This window comes from Aedes aegypti, chromosome 2 (assembly GCF_002204515.2).
Source record: "Aedes aegypti strain LVP_AGWG chromosome 2, AaegL5.0 Primary Assembly, whole genome shotgun sequence".
Taxonomy (NCBI): domain Eukaryota; kingdom Metazoa; phylum Arthropoda; class Insecta; order Diptera; family Culicidae; genus Aedes; species Aedes aegypti.
Genome location: NC_035108.1, coordinates 112,906,156 through 112,929,078, shown reverse-complemented (window position 1 = coordinate 112,929,078; position 22,923 = coordinate 112,906,156). Strand labels below are relative to the sequence as shown.

General features: G+C 37.4%; 1 protein-coding gene across 4 annotated transcripts; it reads left to right on the top strand.

Annotated features, from left to right (window-relative positions):
• The first annotated feature begins 529 nt into the window (after positions 1-529).
• Positions 530-17,103, top strand: LOC5571690 (transformer-2 protein homolog alpha). Of its 4 annotated transcripts, none has more exons than XM_021842016.1 (6): positions 530-743; positions 841-1,021; positions 1,095-1,159; positions 1,524-1,785; positions 16,084-16,457; positions 16,542-17,103. In XM_021842016.1, exons 2-6 carry the CDS (start codon positions 992-994, stop codon positions 16,657-16,659), a joined length of 849 nt encoding a protein of 282 aa, XP_021697708.1. In that variant the 5' UTR covers positions 530-743; positions 841-991; the 3' UTR covers positions 16,660-17,103. The 4 variants fall into 4 exon arrangements, with proteins under 4 accessions (XP_021697708.1, XP_001659834.2, XP_001659833.2 ...); XM_021842017.1 differs by having other exon boundaries at positions 535-586; XM_001659784.2 differs by having other exon boundaries at positions 530-1,021; positions 16,545-17,103.
• Positions 17,104-22,923: the final 5,820 nt, after the last annotated feature.

Here is a 22,923-nt window from a genome sequence, read left to right as displayed (position 1 = left end):
CGTATCCATAATAATTACAATCAAAGAGTCCAGATATTGGTACCGTCTGAATTTTGATTCATCACGGTACTGAGTACACGCGTAAAAACTTAGGTTAAAAACACGATGTTTTCGAATACTTTTCGTTGATTTGTTTTTTTTTTTTAATTTTGTAATTTGTAATTTGTTTATTTATTCTTACGGTAACTTGTTAGTTTACACTTTTTATCAAGTCAAGGAAATTTTTAAGGAAACTACATATTGTTCGAAAAATTTCTTTTGTACAAGCAAAAAGAAGAGTAGATCTTGGAATAGGACCAATACCCGGATCAATTTGAAGAGATTTTTCACGTGTTTTTCGGCTCTTCGCAAAGTGCGTGTACTCAGTGCGACCGACGGTGGGTTAAAAGAATCGGTGAAACGGTGAAAAAAACTCAAAATTTTGGTTTCGTAGCCCCTCGTTTGTCATTCGCTCCGAATTCGGAAGACGTACGTCTGTTCTTGGTGCAACATCTCAAGCTGCTGGTGCAACATTTTCTGTGTTGTCAAAAATCGTCGTGGCTGGCACTCGGCTAGCATCACATTTTTGGTTTGCAATATTTTATCGGTAATAAATGTGAAATAATTAGGAATTCATCGTGAAAAATGTGCGACTGGTAGCAGAAAAGTGAAATCTTCTGAAGTGACGTGAAAACGTGATCAATATCCGGGAAATATCATCAAATTCGTTGCTTCAACTTTGTGCTCATTACGCCTTCCGAAGGGTGAATTGGGGCTGGGTTACGTGTGTTGGTGTTTTTGAGAGGGAGGGAGTGACCGCTTGCGACAAAACTTTTACGTGAGTTCTTGCTTACGCGACAGGAAAACGAATCAACGAAAAAGCTGGTGCAAAAGGTGATGTGTTGATCTATCCGGTTTTGAACAATCGATTTTAGGGGAAAATATTCATTGCATTCATAGTACAAGTAGTGGAAAATAAAGAATACGATCTACAGTTTGTAATTCACGAAGAATGAGCTACTCCAGAGGCCAATATTATGAGGTAAAGTAAAAACAAAAGTTCAGATTTGGATTTGATATCACGAAATTGACATTTTCTGTTCCTCCATTTCCAGCAAAGCTCTCGTTCTCGCAGCCGTGATCGGAAGTATCGCCGTGAATACCGTGAAGATGGTTACCGGTAAGTAAAACAGGCGAAAAAATGAGAAAAAATAATGAGACCAGACGGATCCCAACGACAATAGTCAGGGTGACCACACATTCGGGAGTGTTGGGAAGTTAGGGCAAAATAATTAGAAGTACACTTTGAGAAAAGTCACCTCGGATTCTCTAAGGAATCTTTATTGATGCTTTTTAAATTTTAATTTGGGGTTTACCCTTGTTGCCGTTTAGTGTATTTTTATTTTTTAGTTTGTAGTTGGTCTCCTTCAGGTTTCTTCATGGCAATTTCAAGTGGCCACCATGAATTATTTGACTACCATTTGAAAAAGGTTAATAAATTCAAAGCACATCTCCTGACTATCTTTTCTTGACAACTCTTTCAGATACAGCTCATCCTACGGCGGTGGTTCCGAGTATGCAGGACGCAGCAGCGGCGGCGGCGGCGGAAGTTACGGCCGCCGAAGCTCCCGTCAACCGCATGCCATCGAATCTCAGCCGCATCACCACGGCGGAAGCGAATACGACGAGAGCAAGGCCGTTCTAGCGGTTTTCAATCTAAGCATTTATACCACCGAGTCCGAGCTGTACGACGTCTTTACCAAGTTCGGTCCACTGAAGAAGGCAACCGTAGTGATCGATGCGAAGGTAATCTTTGACGCGGGATAGTGTGTAGAGAAAGAACTGTGTAGCGCTCATGGAAAAATCACCAGAATGAAGCTCGTTGAATAGCGTGCTGGTAGCCTTTGTCGAAGATATCGGAAAAGTTCTGCCCCAAAATGTGTTCTGGTTACAGAAACATCCCTCTCGATGTTGGGAGATTTCAGGAAGAAATGTGCGAAGAATATAGCATTTCTTTAAAGGCTCTCCCGTACAGCTCTTTTTTTTACGAAATTTGATAGAAGATTTGCATTTATGTGTGTGCCTTCTTTACGAGTTCTTTTGGTGTCATTCATAAACGTGAATCAATTTATTGTGTTCAGGAAGATTTTTCTATTGTGGGTATCGCATATGGTAAGAAGATGATAACGAGTTAGACAAGTTCAGAGAAGATCGATCAATGACTGCAATTGAGTTTTGTGGGCGAAGAAATTATCAATTTCAGAAGCTTCTAACAGGTGTTGCAGAAACGGCATTCACAAGAAGAGAACGAAGAAGGTGGCCAATCATTCCCAACCGAAGAGAAATAAGCAGTGTCAAGAAAAACGTATGCAGATGAAGATATCAAGCATGAAGATCAGAAGATTCTTGAAGAGTCCAAGGCATACCACATGAAGATGAATGGAGAAAAGAGAAGACCTGAAAGTACACAGGATTCGTGTGTGAAATGGGAAGATACGCTTGCAGCTGAAGAAGTCTCGAAGAAAGCGATTCAATTGGAAGGATGCCGAATTAGCGAAGAGCCAACGATGATGAGAAGCGACCCCCGCCAGCTGCACTAGTATTAGAAGATTGGGTTTGTTGTAGTGGTTATAATCTGTAATAATATGTTTCATTGAGAAGAGAATCCATAAGAAGATCGATGTTCAACGATAGTTACTACACCCTCTGATTCTAAGGAAGCATAGCACGCTGCTGAGTCATGTACAGGTTGTATTGTCTATCCTTAATTCAGGTATTTAATTTTGTTTTTGGTTGTACATTCATTTGTTACAGGAAAGTGCCATTTAGTCTCTAAAATGTCTCTATAGGGACCAGAATCCTATTCTTGACACTTTTGATTCACTTCGGCAGTGGGGGTTTTTGAAAGCTACAGAGCTCATATTTGGCCACAATATGTGTCGTACTATAGCGCTTCTTATTGCAAAATTTCAAACAATTCGGCCGAGAAAAATCCCCCATGCCAAAGTGAATTATGGATGTGCCCAAGTAGCTCTGCACTAGACTGGCCCAGCTCAGTATGGGAGAAAAATAAAGTTGTATGATTCCACGGGGCACCCCCCAGGATTATTTCTTGGGGTTAGACGAGGCCTTTCTGAAAAATTCAGCTCATTTGGTCGTTCCATGAGCTGGCGCATTTGAATTGAAGTTAATATGGGATTTTCAGCTCAAACATATGAGCAACAGCACATCATGTACTGTTTGGTCCAGGAAAATTGATGATCGCGTTCAATTGGACCCAGAATGTCAAAAACACTACTTGATGTAATAGCGAAGAATATTGTAGAAGATTGTACCATGATCAAAATTAATAAAGTTGGTGTTTTAACCATCTGAAGTATATCATGCAATACTGCTTGTATTTCTTCAACATAGCTAGGAGGTAGCCACTAAGCGTATCATAGCCACCTATGACGCTGGGCGAACTGAGGCACATGTCGCATGCATATAAGTGACTGTACGGGAGTGCTGATCTAAGCCTAAGTTTCAACAACTGAAAGAGTATGAAAGTGAGATTAAATCCAGATACAACCTTCTGCAATTATGTTCATTAGGGTATCAACTAGTGCATTTGTAATTCTGGGCTTATTTGAACGCGAACAATTAGTATACGGAACGAAACAGTGACATAGGATCAATTTTCAATATATTTGAGACGAATATCCCATACAAACTTCAAATCGAATGCGCCAGCTGGTGAAGCAACCAATTGAGTTGAAATTTTGAGAGAGCGTTTTTCTTACCCTAAGGCTCATATCTAGGGGGTGCCCCGTTCAGTTTTACAACTTTTTTGTTTAAGGGCCAGTCTACTCTGCACCCTATGTATGTAATAGATGGTCTCTAAAGTATCTTTGATAACCAAAAAGGTCTCTGAAGTCACATATTTTCTTTCAATGCAGGGAACCTTCAGAGACTCTTACGCAAATATCCCACAGTTTCTTCCAGAATTTGCTCTCAGACTTCTCGAACAAAAGCTTCAGGAATACCATTTCTCCAGAGATTTTTTGTGTAATTAGATTGATTTTCTAAGGGGTTCGTAGAAGAATTTCTCCGGAATTCGCTTTTGGAATTCGTTGAGCATTCCTACGCTACTAACTCCAGTAATTTCCACAGGACAAACTATATCTGAACTAGACAGTTATAAAAATCGAATGACCATCGGATTTTTCTCGCCAAAAAAAATATTCTATCAATGAACTTTTTACCATACATTTTGTATGGGCTGAAATTCATCAAAGAACGTGATTGCAATGGGTTTAAGTATCAGAAATAGCTAAAAAGTGAAAAAAAAATTTCATCGATAGAATATTTTGAAACCTTTCGATCATTTATTTATTTATTTATTTATTTGCTTCATCTTCAACTTGGAAGTTGCACAGACTGTTAAAATTCACTTAATCCTATTCTTATAAATTAATTTACTAATATTTAAGTCGAACACATTACACACTTGATTAAACAGTCGACAACATATATCAAAAGGATTATTCAGTCCGTAAAGAGTGCTATGGCCAGGAATCCACAACAGTTGGCGGTTTCGAAGCTGACGAATGGGCACGTGTAGACTGACATTCTCCAGAAGGCTGCTACAGTCAATGTTATTTCTGATAACGTCGAAGGTAAACAGGCGTTGAAGCATCACTCGACGACTCGCTAACGGCTGCAGACCGATTAGTGCACACCGATTTTCGTAGGGCGGTAGAATCATGAAAATATGGATCAAATGCTGATCTCTAGCGAGAATAAATCCGATGTGCATTCGATTTTTTTTAATCTGCTGGTTCAGACATAGCCGGCAGGGATTAGTCTAAACATTTTAAAGACAATTTACACCGTCTTCAGCACATAGGCTGCACAGACTGAACGATCCCTAACATTAGGCAACGGACAACACGAAACACCCAGTAGCCCAGCGATGAATTTTTCATTTGACGAAAAGTTTTCACCGACTGGAGCGGGAATCGAACCCACACTCCGTGACACAATACGCCTAGACGACTGACGACGCTAACTCTTCTATCAATTCCCTTAGTCGTTACTCTAGGAATCTTTCGAAGCATAGTAGTGGAGTTCTCTCAAGAAATCCTCAGATATTTATTACTGACTTTTAAAGAAATTCGTAGAAATTTTTTCCACTGCTAGAATTTTTCCAAAAGTTCCTACGTTGATTTTTCGAGATATTCTCCAGCCATTTTTTATGTATTCCTATTACAGTTCTTTCAAAGTTTCTCTCAGGAATTGCTCTAAATATTCGGGAGCGGTCATTTGGCATAAGGCTTTTAGGTATAACGGGCACTTGGCATACTGGACATTGAGCTGATGCAAATTTTGATATTTTTGCTCCCCTATGCTTAAACGATGTCAATTATGATCAAAATCATTCTCCAAAAATTTGAAGTGATTTGAAAGAAATTTGACTATGCACACGCCATTTGAAGTTTATGTGGAAATTTCTATGGAAAGACCAACGTTTTGTTTTCAGTCCTCTGCTCGTAATAATAATCTATGGAAAAGTGAACATACTCATCTCATGTGAAATCCTTTCAGCTACAATTTTGCCGAAGACAACATTTTGATTGGACGTCAGGATAATTTGTTATCATTGATAACAAAGTCCAAATCATGCGGAGATGATCATTCAATTACTTTTAGAGCAACACTGCTTTTTTTTGCTGTAGAACATAGTAGTCTGGATTACTTTGATCAATTCTTCCCGCCAGGAGCACCACTGTTGCCTGCCGAGCAGTTGGTTAAGCATGCAAAATGCAAACCCACTTTATGATTACCAATAGCAATTTATCCTGACGTCCAATCAAAATATGGTCTTCGGCAAAGTTGTAGCTGAAAGGATTTCACATGAGAAGAGTTTTACTTTTCCATCAAATTATATGACGAACAGATAGAGGGCTGAACACAGAAAGGTTGACGTTTTCTATAGTAATCTCCATACAAACTTCAAATTTTGTTCAGGGATTATGTCCTATGTTTTTCAAAATATTCCGCTAGAAAATACTGCATTGAGATGAGGTAGACCTACACTTTACAGTATAAGAATGATTTATGGGCCAACTTTTTTTATTCAGTTTACCATGGAAATATTATTTGATCATCGCCGTGATTTAGAAAGAATTGGGTTCCTGATTAATGCTTAGCTGAGCTGAAGTTTTCCTTTCGGCGTCATTCGTAACTCCCCACCTTTCGATGTATCTTTAAAATCAATTCGTTTTATGTGGATATCTGAAAACGGCCGGCTTTCTTTTAGTATTCGTACGATAACAGTTAAGCTTGGTTTAGTGAATCTATAAAATCTTAATCAAAATGCTAATTTACCAAAAGTTACTGCCTATGCAATTTCAATCCGCACTAAGCTACCCTCGCAGAATTTTTTTTTTATTAAATAATATAGTCTGGACTAACCAAGTTCGATTCATGTCCGATAAATGCAGAAAAATTCAACATAAAATTAGCAAGATTTCCAATATTTTTTTTTTCAGAAAAAAAATATTATTCAAGGGACAAGATCCAAAACTAATACATATTATTTGAAAATTAGGCAGTCTTCGAAGATCATCCTTCTACTCTAGGATTCAAATAAGCATGCTTTGAATAAATCCCAATAAGTGGGAACGTTTTGAATGCTGAATTTGATTTGTGAACTGACATGTTTCTGATGAAAAATCGTTGTCAGATCCAAGGATGGAAATCTAGTGATCATGACAAAATCCACGATGCATCGCGGTTGTTCTTTATCGTGCGATTAACCTTTTGTCGTTAAGATATCACAACAAACTACGCTCCACGATTAATGCATCGTTCGGCATGTGTGCTAGCGATTAAGTGTTCTCAAATCACACTTTTATCATTCTAAGGATTCTTCCATTTTTATCTGTTAATTTCCCTTCGGATATTTTGTTTGAGAGTCTAAGATCATTCGGGCATGGTTATAGTGAAAAATAATAGCGCCATGGTTGAAGTTGATCGCTACTTGTAACAACATCCGATTAACGCTTTGTCCCACGACAAACAATGCATCGGATGCTCCATATGGCGCGTCGTGAGGTGTTTAAATCATGCTGCTTCAAGACGGCCCTCTTAGACCGTTCAAATGCCGTGTTGTTTGTCGCTAGAGACGATTCTTTTCCATCCTTGGTCAGATCACAAGCACATCAGGTTTAAATATAAAGCCGGATTACTTTTATCAGAAAAGTATAGGAATCCTAGGAAAACTAACTGGGATCTCTAACGGTTTCACTTAATGAATGACTTGCCATACAAAGGTGAGTTAATTAAAACGTATTCACAGCTAGAATCTACTTCTGATGTGATTATTGACAAAATGATCACATCATGTCACGCCAGCTGTCCTATCAAACATAGGGTGTTCAATAGGGATGTTCCTTGGTGAAATGATAGGCTGGCAGAATTGAGGAAGAAATCTAGACGATTGTTCAATAGAGCAAAGACTACCCCAGACTGGGTCACATATAAACAGGCCCCAACAGAATACAACAGAGAGTTGAGGCAAGCCAAACGAAAGGATTGGAGACAGATATGCGAAGACATCAATAACGCTCCTACAGCTGCAAGGCTTCATAAATTCCTTTCAAAAGACCACTAAAACGGTCTTGGCAACCTCAAAAAAGAAGATGGAGCAATTCTCGCTGAAACCAGGCCGCCATCGGCACCCATCGTTAGAATTCCAATTTTATGTCACTGATCGCTAGCTTTCGATAAAACTTAAGGGTGGTCCTTTTTGTTTTCTCAAATTGGTGGACCCCTCGTACGCCAGCTAGCTAAACAGTTTGCAAAAAAGCCCATTTTTTGATAAATCTTGGGTATTTCTTCACGTGATATGTCTCATATTTCCCTTGGAACACATACCAAACATAATGGCATCGTATAGAGAAAGGATATAGCTTTCATTTGAAGTTAAAACAAATCCGGCGGCCATTTTGAATTTGGCCGCCATCTTGAATTTTGTTAGAAAAATCGTTTTTTCACCATTAGCGCACCGCTCGTTTTGAATTCTGAGATCACCATCAGAAAGCTGAGGAAAAATTGCGTAAGATAGGCTACAGAAACTAGGTGTGCAATGGTATTTACCCTATGAAATGAACGATTTTCTAAAACATGTTCCACGATTTTGACGTATATGGCGAGTGCAATCAATGCAAACATCATTTTTTGTACAACAAAGATACAAGTTTTCAATAGTTGGTGTATTTTTCGAGTCAGATGAAGAATAGGAGTATTATTTAGAGTGATAAAATCTGGCGGCCATCTTGGATTTTGACGCCATCTTGATTTTGACTAGTAGAATGAATTTTTCACCTTGATAGCACTCAGCATGTCTAATTTAGAGGTTACCAATAAAAACAAGGTTACGTATACTCTTCTTCTTATTATTCTTCATTTTCCTGACGTTACGTCCCTAGTGGAACCGAGCCTGATACTCAGCTTTGTTAGTTATAAATACAGGTTATTAAATAGGAATTTTCTTTTATAATACGATTTTTAATAACAGAATAATTCTCGACATATCTTTGAATTCAGTTTGTAACACTCATATGTTTTGTGCCAGTCTAAGAATATTCCCTTTTTGTTCATAACCAAAAGATAAGCAAGCTTTAAGAGTAGCTTTTGTGCCCAAAAGAGTAAAGCTTAAGTAAGTGTTGCGCACGGTGCATAACCAAAGGCGAATGAAATGGACGCTTATGAACATTCGATAAGTTACGGAATTTTCCACTAATTAATTTGTACCTGGCCTTTTGAATTTGCTAAAATCACCAATCGGGAAAGCGAACCAGTGGAAAATTTTTAGATTCCTTCTGAGTTCTCCAGAGCTGACCAATAAAAATCATCGTACAAAAAAGAGAGTACACGATAAGGTGGAAATTGCGTCGTAGCTTTAAGGCTCGAACAAATTTATTGCGCTCGTTCCATTTTATTCTGGTGGAGTTCGTTCAAGTGTAAAGATCATTTTCCAAAGTAGTGAGCTTTCTCCGAAAGTGAATAAAAGTTATTAAAGTAAGCTTTTCGTTAAATTTTCGAACTTTTAAAATCTGAATTCGAAGTAAGTTCGCGAGTTTTCAGTAATTACTCGATCAAAAAGATTAATCGAGTTTTTTTAGTATTTATGAATTTTCAGAGTTCGAATAGTTTGACCAGTGAAAAATTAAATAGTTGTGAAGAATTTATTGTGACTATTCAGGTAAGCCTTTAGTGGAAAATCATTAGTAGATTCAGTTAGTGATTTTATCACGTTGAATAGGCATCGTCAAGCCCATCCAACGTGGGCAGCTTGTCCAGGCTGGTGCAAGATTTCCTGGATTGACCTGAGTACCACGTGTTCCCGTGCGAAGTCCCTTCCTGCGTGTGATCGAAGACTGTTCCGACTAGTGGGCCATTGTGGGTGGAAAATCAGTTAGCTTTCCACCGGTTCGATAAGCTCGGACGTGAGCTTGTGCCCAAAGTGTGTGGCCGAGTCGTTGATCCAAAATCGAGCAGTGTTTCGACGATTGGACTCGTTTCGCCAAAGCGTGAGGCGTAGAGCATACGCAACCCGCTCTCACTCCACCAACCTCCAGGGACGCATCTACCCTAATGATATTGCCCACGCGCGAGTCAAACTACTAGCACACGTTCCAATTAGATTCCGACGAAGCTTTTCTGCCGTCGAGGGACGATCAAGCCATCGCCGTTGGAGCACCACACCGATGCAGCTAAGGTCAGATCCACACTAGCTCTTGAACTGATTAATAGTATCCGAAAATTGTATATATAGAATAAGAAAGCTAAATGCGTGACGTCACCAGACTAGATACTAGGTTTTAATGAATTTTCACAATAAATTGAGAGCTTGCATATCGTTTCAATAGGTCCTATGCAAATAACTCTCTAAATTCATTTTTCTAAAATAAATTCGTTTAAATTTACTTTGTTTCATAATATTTATTTCGAGTTCGGATTGAAAACGACTCTACTATTCTTTTACGTTTATTTTTAGTAATTATTTAGATTTGTTGGTTCCTTAAGTTAAGACCTTTTCTGCCGCTCAGTTCTGGTTGACTTTTTCTTTTTTTTTTGGTTTAGTTTCCGGTTTTCAGTTGGTTTGTAGTTAAATTTTCGTTCATTTGTCCTTTCGTGTGTGCCATTTTGGAGTTTTTGCCTCTGTATTGAACTATTTGCGACCTGCCCTGAGAAGGGTCGTCTCATACCGGGCTTAGACAGAGTAACGGTCCTTCGGAAGTCGAAGGTGGCGCTAAAGCCGTTGCTTGAGGAGCAGAGAAGAACGTTACAAGTTATTATGAATAAATAAATTTAATGAATAAAAACCGTCCAAAAACATTGATTGAAATAAACAAATATTTTTTTTTACCATATGCTTTTTTGTCATCGAATGAAGTTTATAAATTGTTGCGACATTAGTAAGTTTTGTGGTAATATCTGTAGTTTTAACGTAAAACATTTCCGAAAGTGCATTAATTTAGAATGGAAATCTTAAATTTTTAAGCAAAAAAATCCTTGATTTTCTGAATCATAAAGTATTGTTTTCACTAACACCCAACATGCATGTGAAAAATAGCGAAATTGAAAGGTGAGAAGCAGGCTTTGTTCTAATGTGGACGTGATGCCGAAACGCAGGTGAATCATTTTGAGTTTGGAAAATCTGGTGGCCATCTTGGATTTCGACGCCATCTTAGTTTTTAAGAGTAGAATGATTTTTTACCATCTCAGCGCTCTTCATGTTTAATTAATTAAAGATCTCCGTTAAAAAACAAACAGATTCTTTATTTCTTATCTTATTTTAGCTGTTCAACAGATTGTTCATTTCTATCAATGGTTTTAGACCAAATAAATGAAAGAATTAATGCTATTTTTCAACTCGCAGATATGCAGAACAATCATTCAGGTGGCAAATAAGCGTTAAAAAATTCTACTTGTTAATTTATTTTTGAAGGTTAGGGGCTGGCTCTATTCCAGTAGGGACGTAACGTCAGGAAAAAAAAAAGAACAAGAAGAATAGTAAGTGCAACGGTGGCATTAAAATTCAACATGTTGAGTGTTATCAAGGTGAAAACTCATTCTACTACTTAAAACCAAGATGGCGTCAAAATCCAAGATGGCCGCCAGATTTTTTCACTCAAAATAATACTCCTATTCTTCATCTGACTCGAAAAATACACCAACTATTGAAAACTTGTATCTTTAATGTACAAAAAATGATGTTTGCATTGATTGCACTCGCCATATACGTCAAAATCGTGGAACATGTTTTAGAAAATCGTTCATTTCATAGGGTAAATACCATTGCACACCTTGTTTCTGTAGCCTATCTTACGCAATTTTTCCTCAGCTTTCTGATGGTGATCTCAGAATTCAAAACGAGCGGTGCGCTAATGGTGAAAAAACGATTTTTCTAACAAAATTCAAAATGGCCGCCGGATTTTTTTTAACTTCAAATGAAAGCTATATCCTTTCTCTATACGATGCCATTATGTTTGGTATGTGTTCCAAGGGAAATATGAGACATATCACGTGAAGAAATACCCAAGATTTATCAAAAAATGGGCTTTTTTGCAAATTGTTTAGCTAGTTGGCGTACGAGGGGTCCACCAATTTGAGAAAACAAAAAGGACCACCCTTAAGTTTTATCGAAAGCTAGCGATCAGTGACATAAAATTGGAATTCTAACGATGGGTGCCGATGGCGGCCTGGTTTCAGCGAGAATTGCTCATGGCATTTTTACTGTTGACTCTTCTGAAACATTGGAAGTTATGATGAGAACTCATTTTTCTGGATCGATATCATACTCGGCTGAAGCACAGGAACTGGATAGCGCAAATGCATGGTCATCAGATACGTATCAGAAAGCTTGTGAAATCTTCATACCATGAAGGATCGAATCGTCTTTTCAACATTTCAAATCTGCAAGAAAAGATGACATTTAATAAAATATTCAAAGCCAGTATAACACTGAGTTACATACCTAGTCATGGAGAAAGGTTCGAGTTATCTTTATTCCAAAATCCGGTAACAGGGATAAAACGACTCTTAAAGTCAGCACATAAGTCATTCCTCCGTTTTATTAAAGACAATGGAAGTCGATGTAGTCGATGACTACATAAAGTCAACGAGTTTAGCCAAATTACCTCTTAGTAAATTTCAATTTGCACATCAAGCAGGTAAATCTACAATAACGGCGTTACAATCGTTAGTTATTAGAATCGAGAAATCATTTCAAGCCAAGGAAATAGTTGCAGTGGCTTTTCTTGATATTGAAGGCGCATTCGAAAATGCATCTCATAACTCCATACGTTCGGCAATGGAATTAAGGGGCTTGGATAGATGCATTGTTGATTGGATAATGAAAATGCTAAAAGATCGAAAAATGTGTGCTCATCTGGGAGGTGCGCAACTATCTATAAAGACGATAAAGGTTTGTCCTCAAGGAGAAGTACTGTCACCCTTATTGTGGTTATTTGTAGTAGACGACCTTCTTAAAAAGCTAACGGATCAAGGTTTTGAGGTGATTGGATAGGCAGACGATGTGGCTATTGTTATTCGTGGAAAATATAAATACACGATTTCCAATCGGTTACAAGCTGCACTAAACATGACTCTCAAGTGGTGTAGAAGAGATAGCCTAAATGTAAATCCTTCTAAGATTAATATTGTTCTTTTTACAAGAAGGAAAACAATTACTCTAACACAGCCTTCTCTGGATGGAGTCCAGGTTCGGTTTTCGGATGAAGTTAAACACCTCGATGTTACTTTGGGCAAGAAACTGAACTGGAACTCACATCTAGAAAAGATTATCACTAAGGGTACAAATGCCCTGTGGGCCAAATATGGTTCTCTGGATATATTCGGCAATATTTCGCCTATGCTTCTTTGACATGGTGGCCCAAAACCAATGAGGTAACCACTCAAAGGAAATTAGGTAAATTACAAAGGCTTGCCTGTATTTCGATAACAGGGTCAATAAAAAGTACACCATCAGCCACTTTAGATGCCCTTCTCAATATATTACCTTTACATCAATTTGTTAAACTGCAAGCAGCAAACAGTGCCTTACAGTTTATCCGTTTTAATGAAATATTGGATGGAAATCTGGTAGGACATTTAAAAATCATCAGGGACTTCAATCTGAACTCAGAGATAATGACAGTAGAAGACTGGATGACAACGAAGGCAAACTATGATGCTCCTTTCAAAGTGGTTATATTAAGCCGATATATATGGGAGTCTGGTGGGCCGAGTTTACGTTGGTTTCTACACAGACGGGTCTAAGATTGGTAAAAATACAGGAGCCGGAGTTTTTGGTCCTGGAATCAACAAATTGATACCTACAGGCAGTGCTGTAAAACGGTGAACAGAGTCTGTTCATGCACTACAGAAAAATGCTACCGCATCGGTGGTTACTTTTGTACGATTGCGTTCTGGCTTTCTTTGCTCACGATCGCCCGAACACAAATACTGTAGAGGGCATCCCATCATTTTATTTTGACACGCACTCACGCATCCGATTCCCTGTGATATTTCTATAATAGCACCATATATCGGTCAATTTTCTCAATGTTGTCATATATTAGTTTGTAATCTATCTATTATAATCATAATCCACCTAATTATTTATAAAAATGGCTATGAACGGAAAAAACAACGACCGTGAGCAGACTCTGCTCATCCAGCAATCACGCTCTTTTTACATTTGTTTTGTTCTGGTTCTCCAATGCAAGAATCTGTGATCACATCGGTCGCTGTTGGTTCGTGAGCGTGTGAGCGTGGATCCTGCTTAATATTGGTTCATTTTGCGCAAACGGCATGATGCTTTCCACCACTGCCTACAGGGCACAGTCCCACTGTTTTTCAAGCAGAAATTCAAGCAATTATAGAATGTGCGAATATCTGTATTGAAAGGAAGTACAGATTTGCTAAAATCTGTATTTTTTCGGATAGCCAAGCAGCTCTGAATGCGCTGAAGGCATTCACTTGTCAGTCGAAGCTAGTGTGGGAATGCATTCTTTCTCTGAAACAATTGGCCAGTAGAAACGAAGTTACTTTATACTGGGTGCCCGGCCATTGAGGAATTGATGGAGACGAAACGGCCGACAGTTTAGCAAGACAAGGTTCTTCAATGAATTTTATTGGTCCCGAGCCATTTTGTGGAGTTTCAGAGTGCTCTCTGAGAGCAAAACTTAAATTTTGGGAAATGTCTATGGTAAAATCCAACTGGAATACCACGGATAGATCAAGACATGCAAAAAGGTTTATAAGGCCCAGTGGTTCAAAAGCCCAGGCTATATTAAATTTCTGATCTGAGAGTAACAACCGGTCTGTTGACTGGTCACTGCCCTAGTAGGTATCATCTGTATAAAATTGGGAAAATCCAATCTTCTAAATGTCGTTTTTGACAAAAGGAAAACTAAACTGCTGAATACATACTCTGCAGCTGTGGAGCTTTGTTCAATCAAAGAAGGTCAATCTTTGGAAAAGGGTTATTAGAGCCCCTAGAAATCTGGCAAAGTAATCCCAACAGGGTTATAGACTTTTTAAAACAAGTCCAGTCTAATCGGCTTGATGCGTTTGAACACCAATAATTAAAATTATAAGTGAAGGATCGATCGTAACTAAAATATTGGAGGATTTTTTGGCTTTCAGGGCTTTCAATCATCAATCCTCAATTAAAACAGTATTTTTCTACTGTTTAAATTAAGGATTCAAGACTGTCCTCTAATAGATATATTTGATGGTCGATCTTAAAAACCCCAGAAATATAACGCAGAATCGCTATCAGGAAGAAAGCTTACTTGTAGCGGTCATTTGACGCTCTTAAAAAGCTGGATTGGTTCTGTTTTTATTATTTTTATGTAGAGATGAAAAAGTTTTCCTACGTGCAACGCTCTAGTTTCCGCTAATGGGAAAAGAATGTAATGCCTTAGAATCTAGGGACTTCTAGGGGTTTAGTTTTGAATCTCGGTTGCAATTCAAGAAAGAGAAATAACAAACAATCCTGCACAAAACCGTTCAATGAGAATAATTTTATTTTTGATACATTTAATTAATTATTCAGTATACTTGGTGTTCAACTTCTAAGTGTTTTCTTAAGGACTCCAACTGATCAAAAGACGACTTAATTCTTGAAACCAATCCGAGTCAGTTTTGTTTGAACTTTTAGTTACGGACAAAATACAGTCCAGTGCCATCATAGTTACGAATATGACCTTTGCTAACTGCACCTTTTGGATAATCTGTATTGAAATTGGAAGCGTTAGACTTGGAGGGAGTTCAACAGAATCCTTCCAGAGATTTCATCAGCAACCATTAATGGTTTTTTAGAAGCCTTCTAAAATCAACCATTAATGGTTTTTTAGAAGCCTTCTAAAATTCTTATCACAATCCATTCAAGGTGCTCATCAGGTTTCTTCGGGATGCTCATTATAATAATTTTAGGATTCTTATTGGAATCGTTTCACACACAGATCAAACGTGTGGATTTTTTTCAGTGTATTTGTCCAGTTGGTGATGGACTAAATGGTAAGCGAGAAGTCAAAGCCACGTGGTTTTACGAACAACTGTCACTGTACTGTGGCAATTTGTTCCATAGATGGCACTACAGTAGAATTTACACACGAATTTTGAATAAATTTGTTCCTGTATAAACGTCTGTATGTGATTAAATGTACAGAATTATGGTACGACTTAAACGACACTGCAATAAATTAGAATATTAAAATCGAATAGTACCCAAATGGGGGTGTTACATTTGGCATATGGTCTTTTGATATAAAGGTATGGCCATTTGGCATTAGAGACATTCGGCATAACATATTTTTTTCATCAAGAATAGGGATGTTTTGAAAGAAGGGATGTAATTCTGGTTAAACCAAACGACTTTATACGAAGGGGCTCGCTCTCATGGGCGACAAAGGTTAAATTTGCCCTGTACCTCCAAATCAAACTCGAATTATTTTTAAAATGATAAACACCTTGTTATTCGTCAATGTTGTTTCAAACCATCCATTGAACAATTTCCCCATTTCTGTCTGTCCCCATCAACAGACCGGCCGTTCCCGCGGGTTTGGTTTCGTCTATTTCGACAGCACCGAAGATGCCAAAGTGGCGCATGCCCAGGCCAATGGTATCGAAATCGGCGACCGGAGGATACGGGTCGACTATTCAGCAACGGAAAAACCACACGATCCCACTCCAGGAGTGTACTACGGCAAGGTAAGCTACCCGAAAGGAGGAGGCGGTGGAAGTGGTGGTGGTGGTGGTGGAGGCAGTGGGGGCTATGGAGCGCCTCCGCTAGGACCACCTGCACCTGTTGGAGGCAATATGGCAGCACCTGGTGGCTACTACCACTGCCGAGCATGTGAGATTGAAGCTCGCGAGCGGGAACGATGGGAACGTGAGGCACGGCGCTACGGAAATGGGTAAGTTGCTATTTTCAGGCAAAGAGCATGTGACCTGTAGAACGTCATGAACAATTTTGTAATAGTCAATTTTTACCACACTAGCAGAGATTACTACTATCAGGACAAGTACGCTGCGCCGGAAGCTCCGCGCAGCCGCGATCGGTCGGCCATGTCCCGATCCCGAAGTGACTACTACCGAGGGGGTGCAGGAGTTCGCTGACAGTGGGCACCGATAGCTGCCGTTGCCACTGCGCCCCTTCCCGTGGGTTATCCCGCTGCAATGATGATGTAAAACCGTAAATAATGTCACACATAAAAAAACATAACTTCCTTCCTATCATTCTTAACAAGGAGGCCAATTTCCCAGAAATTTATCTATTCTTCTGGTGGTGAAGTATGATAATTTCACATCCTTGATCGATCGATATTTATTGTATAATAATAAATGTGAATGTGTGTATGTAATGCACAATACTTCATATTCAGCAGACCACGCGTACATATTGAAATATTATAAAATCAAATCTGATACATGCAACCCATTAGATGATAACGCATTGATGAAAAACTTAGCACGTAGCAATTTCATATAGTTGAGACCATACAATAATGAAACCGAATAACTATTGAAATATTATCCTTGAATAAAGATTTTAGACAGATATAACAGAAAAATTGTTCTGAGTTAAATTCGAAATCGTCCCTCTCTCCAATCATAATTTTACTATCGAAACAAATGACGGGTCAGTTTTGATCAATTCGAAACTGCATTGCAAACGTACAAAACGTCTCTTTGGCATCTCAACAGGGTGTTTATAAGGGTGATTCAAAAAATCGTTTTTACCCCTCTCCGCTAATTCTATTCTAAATCAAATTCTGAGTGTTCTCCCAAAGTTTGAGCTCATTTGGATTGAAACTGGGACTGCACAAGCCCTTCAATGTTTTTATGGGAATTACTACGAGAAAAGCAAGCAATTCATTTAATCGGTCATGGTATTTGCCCACGTGCTCTTGAGGGTTAGAACAACGCTGATACTGTTAGATAAATTAGTCAGCTACAACTTTGCCAAAGTCCGTATTCAAATCTGACGACTCAGTAATTAGTGATTGATTTATGTCCAATCGGAAATTCTTCAACAGTGCACATTTATCATCTGGAGAAAAGATAGCACACAAAAATCATGGCTACTGTGTTTCACTACATTAATGCAGTGATGCCTGAAAAGCAGCTCAGTTATTATAGCCGAATATTTTCAACTCATACAAAAATCAATAACTAATAACAAAAGCGACCGATATGAAATCGGTTGTAGCTGACAAACAGAATCAGCGTTGCTCTGGCCGTCAAGAGCATGTGGGCAAACACTATGATCGTTTGAAAGAATTGCTTGCTTTTCTCATTATAATTCTCATACTAACTTTGAAGGGCTTGTGCAGTCTCTGTATCCATGCAAATGACTGTCTGACAACACAAGAGTACTTCGGTTCATGATTAACTTCTCAGAATTTTTCCGATTCCTGGTGCAAGATATTGAACACATTTGAAAGAGATCTCATCGAACATCATTGAGATCCTTGATGGGGCCCAGATAGCCGTAGCGGTAAACGCGCAGCTATTCAGCAAGACCAAGCTGAGGGTCGTGGGTTCGAATCCCACCAGTCGAGGATCTTTTCGGGTTGGAAATTTTCTCGACTTCCCAGGGCATAGAGTATCTTCGTACCTGCCACACGATATACGCATGCAAAAATGGTCATTGGCATAGTTAGCTCTCAGTTAATAACTGTGGAAGTGCTCATAAGAACACTAAGCTGAGAAGCATGCTTTGTCCCAGTGGGGGGACGTAACGCCAGAAAGAAGAAGAAGATCCTTGAAAAATTTCTAAACTTCCTGTCAAGGTGAGATACTTGATAGATTTTCACTGAGATTCATGCATTTTTTTTTCATGAAACCTTTATTGCAATCTTAACTCTGAGTCGAGGCGATAGTTTATCAGTTATTTGAAAATATTTTGGAAATTCGTAGAGATTTTTGAAAAGTTGATCCAAAAAGATATTTGATCAATTTAGATCTTCCACTACATGGTTTCCTACTGAAATCTTGGACAGATTCATTGACAATTCCATTGAGCGGATTGCTGGAGTATCTGATGGTGCTGATTCTTGGTGAAGCCTTGTCTGGTTTAATAGTTTGATCAGTTCTTCATCTATGTCAAAGCCCTCATGAGACCCGTTAAGAGATTTTGAGTGGATTTCTGTAGATTGACAGAACATTCTTTCAATCCTTCCCAACAAATTTCTTGTAAGATCATTGATTATTTATTATTTATTTATTGAACATTGGAACATAAATTATCTTTTTACGTACCGCAAAACGGGTAACTTTGATAGAAAAGTTGAATATTTGTGCTTGCTGTTTCAAAGAATTATAATTTATATTTTTAAAACAAGTACTGGCATCCTAGCTATCGATTGCAGTTGATAGATCTATTTTGAATGGATATATAATTTTTCATATAATCGAAAGTCGGTTTTCTGTTTTGGGGTAACTTTAATAATCGAACAAAATTGAATGATTACGGAACATATAGGGCATTGCATACCACTAGGCGTTTAACGTTATATGGAAATTTCTGACTTAAATTACAAAAATGATCCCAGTTTGTGAAAATGCTTTTCGCTTAAAGATTTGAGACCATATTCAAGTTCTATGATAACTAGGCTATCAAAGATAAGTGACCAACTATTCAAAACTACATCAAATAGTAAGCGTAGAACCGATTATAGGAAAGCGTTTCGAAACTGCCAAAAACTTATCAATTTTTAATATTCGTGTATAAAGCTTCAAATAAAAACAGCTCTTACATGAAGTGTCATACTGATATTCTTTAGTTTTGCATTCGTTTTGCTTAACCGACAAACAGAAATTATGATATTTCGTTTAGTATGTGGTGGGTAGCGCACTATCAAAGTTACCCGCATTATCAAAGATATCCTGTTTTACGGTATCTTAAAGATCAAATTATGTGTGTCCAGCAATGTTGGAGGTTGCTAAAATATTACAGTTCTCAAAAATGTACCAGTACGTCACAATTTCATTCTACCGGCTGCAGGGAACACAAATTTTATTTGTGTTTGAATGAAATTTGAACTTTGATAAAAAATAGAACTTAAACCATTGGTTGCAAGACATGTGTAGGGTAGAAGTACCAATTATGGCTATAGTACCAATTATGGCAATAGTGGGAACAAAAAGAGATTTTTCTTATTGTTTCACTAGACTATAATGGCTTATATTCACAGGAATGATTAAACTATATATGATGGTAACTAAACCTTGAAAAGAACATTCGTGCAATAAGCTTCGAAAAATGAACATTTGAAAATTTTGCCTCACATATATGACACCTTCTTAGCAGTTGGCTAAGGGACCTCCGTTACGAAATGTATGTTTTCATCCGGATAAACTGTTTCAACCGATGAATGTATGTTACCTAGTGAGAACAAATGAATAAATTTAGCTGGTATGCAATCAATTCTACTGTTTTAAGTTGGAAATCGTGTTATTTCCACTATGTCGATAACTGGTACAAAGAGTGTATGAGAGCCCAATTATGGCAATACTCTGGAGGCGGTTTGTTTACATTTTTTGATCAGTAAAATAAAAGAAGTAAAGCTATTTTACGGGTGACTTCCACGACGGGACGGTTCGGTAAGGCATTATCTTCATGTTTTGTACTCAATTACTAAGATTTTTCAATCACACGTTCGAAAACGTTCGCGAGCGGAAGATGCTAATTTCATGATAGAGAGGGGTTTTCAGCGACACTCGATTTTTGAATTTTTCCTCTTTTTTCGTTAAAAATTGGCACTGGAAAGGTAATGTGAGATCATTAATGCTGTTTTGTATCATAATTTGCATTTACACTACATTTTGACTTCTTTTTAGAAAATTAATTTTCTCCCATGAACCCATTGCAAAAAATTGATTAAACATCTATTTAACCCAAAATTTTTGGAAAATTCTATGAGCGATATCTTCATTACATATTAGCGTTGCATTATCATTCGCTCTTTATGGCGTTTGAGTTCATTTCGTGCAAATATTCGATAGTCCATAATTGGTACACTTTTATGTCGAATGCTAGGAACGCTATTGCCATAATTGGTACAAAGACATCGCTTTTTAAAATCCATTTTTAGAAGCTTAAAGTCAATTTAGTACTAAAACTGTTTAAATCAACAGATTCGCAAGGCTTTAAACTAGTAATTGACACCAACAAGTCATGCTTGCGTTTTAGAAACGCGGTTACAACTTGATTTTTATTACTACTGTTGACATATTGCATCCATAATTGGTACACCTACCCTATATAGTTTGAAATTGACCGATTTAACAGCGATTTAATCGACTTTTCGACATGCCTACAGACTCCATACAAAATTCGTTGTTTCTTCTATATGGCCAGATACAATACTTTTCAAAATCATCAAAAAGTAGCTTTTAAGTAACGATATTACTACAATCTTTGTTGTTTCGTATTTCTTAGCAAATTAATTTCTGTAGTAAATCAAGCACGTGCATCAGCATACACGCTGCGAAACTTGCATGCAAGTTAACTGAAATCGATAAATAATGCATTTAAAAAAATTAATATCTCAAAAAACCAGACGTGCTATGACATTATTGAAAACGGCAATAGATTCAGCGACTCTTAAGTCAAGTAAATAGTGGTATTTTAGTGCTTGATACAAAAACCTGCAACGCTGTGTTAATGATGGAATGAATGAATGGAGAGGTTCTTTAAATTTTCTGGTGCAGTTTTTTCTTTATCTTTTAAAAAGATTCTTGACAACATATTGGATGGATTCATAAGTAGATGATTTTTGCAATAAGTGTCGAAAATATTAGCTAGCTTGCTTGTATCCATCAAGACTCAAGAGTTTCACCTAGAATTAATCCAGGAGCCAGGCTTTGTGTCCCGAATAATTCCGAAGGCATTCTTACAAGGGAATGTGTTGGCAACCCAGCTAACATTAGTAATTGAACGATAGTTTTTTAAGCTGATATTAGCTTAAGAGTGATTTGTTCAACTCTTATTCAGCTAAAATGTTTGTTGGGAAGGGCAAAGTTTAGTAGCGCTTTTTTTTTTAATTTAGAAACACAAAGCAGATATTTTTTTCATATAATTCCAAAATCCCTCTGAACTTCCTGTAAATGGATTACATACATGGCCTGACTCGCTACTCATCACATAGTAACGCACATGCGCTAGTGTACCCGGATAAAAACGTATCATTCAGTGAATGGAATAAACCATTAATGTACAATATAACGTATTGGATACAATACAGCGTATTGTAATTGAATGTCGAAGCAATATTATTCATGTTTGGATATACAATTCAAAAACAATATAATATGTTGTAACAGAACATTGTATTGTTTTTAATTGGTTTTATACCTTACAATTTTGGTCAAATTCCTATTTTCGCGTAAAACAACTGTTGCTTTTTTCTATGTAGCTTTGCTGAAAGAAATAAACAAAACAAGTTCAAAAAGCAAGAAATGTTGGGTGGAAAATATTCAAAAAGTCAAAATAAGTAGTTTTTTAGAAGTCGCTTGACATTAGCTGACATGCAACCATGATACAGTTTGTTGAATTGTTTTTGTATTGTACAACAATACACGAATTGCTTATCAAGACAATACATGAACAATATATCATATTGTGTTTTCAAAATATTTGTATGAGAAAATATCTATATTTGTATTGTTACGATACTTAACCACCCATACATTATATTGCAAAAATCTCATATACCATACAGTGAACTGTTGAAAACAATATATTGTACTGTAATTGTATTGTCATTTCACAAAATACTGTATTGTATTTCCAATATATTGAATGGTACTGTTTCAATACGTTATATTGTTTTTGTATTGTATTTTTTATCCGGGTATATGCACGAGAAATCCCTAAAAGGTAACGCGAAAAATATTTGTATGGCGAAACGCATTCAACGATTTATTTCTGTAAATTGGGAACATTTTTCGAAAACATACTTGGTACCGGTTGTATGTAATGATAATGACAATCACGCCTAGCAAATATTTTTTTCGATTAATGCTTTCATAAACGAGAAATTTAAAGTTAGATGTCTTTCGCCATACAGAATTAAACGAGAAAACTCCTGCTGATCAACTGTGAACAAGAGCAAAGCAGGTAATCCATTATAGGATGTGGATAATCTGCTAGATATTTTCATAAATCGTTTGTATCTTAGTGTTTTGAAATCACAGTTTTTTTTTTCGATTTTTTTTTTCATAGTAATTTACTTAGTAAACTTAGATCAAACTCTCCAAATTTAATAATTTTGTGTAGTGCAGCTTCTGGGAACGCATATTTTGAGAGCCAAATCTAACATCAAAATTTTCTTTTAAACGTCTAGAAAATAACATATCGCAGGATTATTCTTCTTC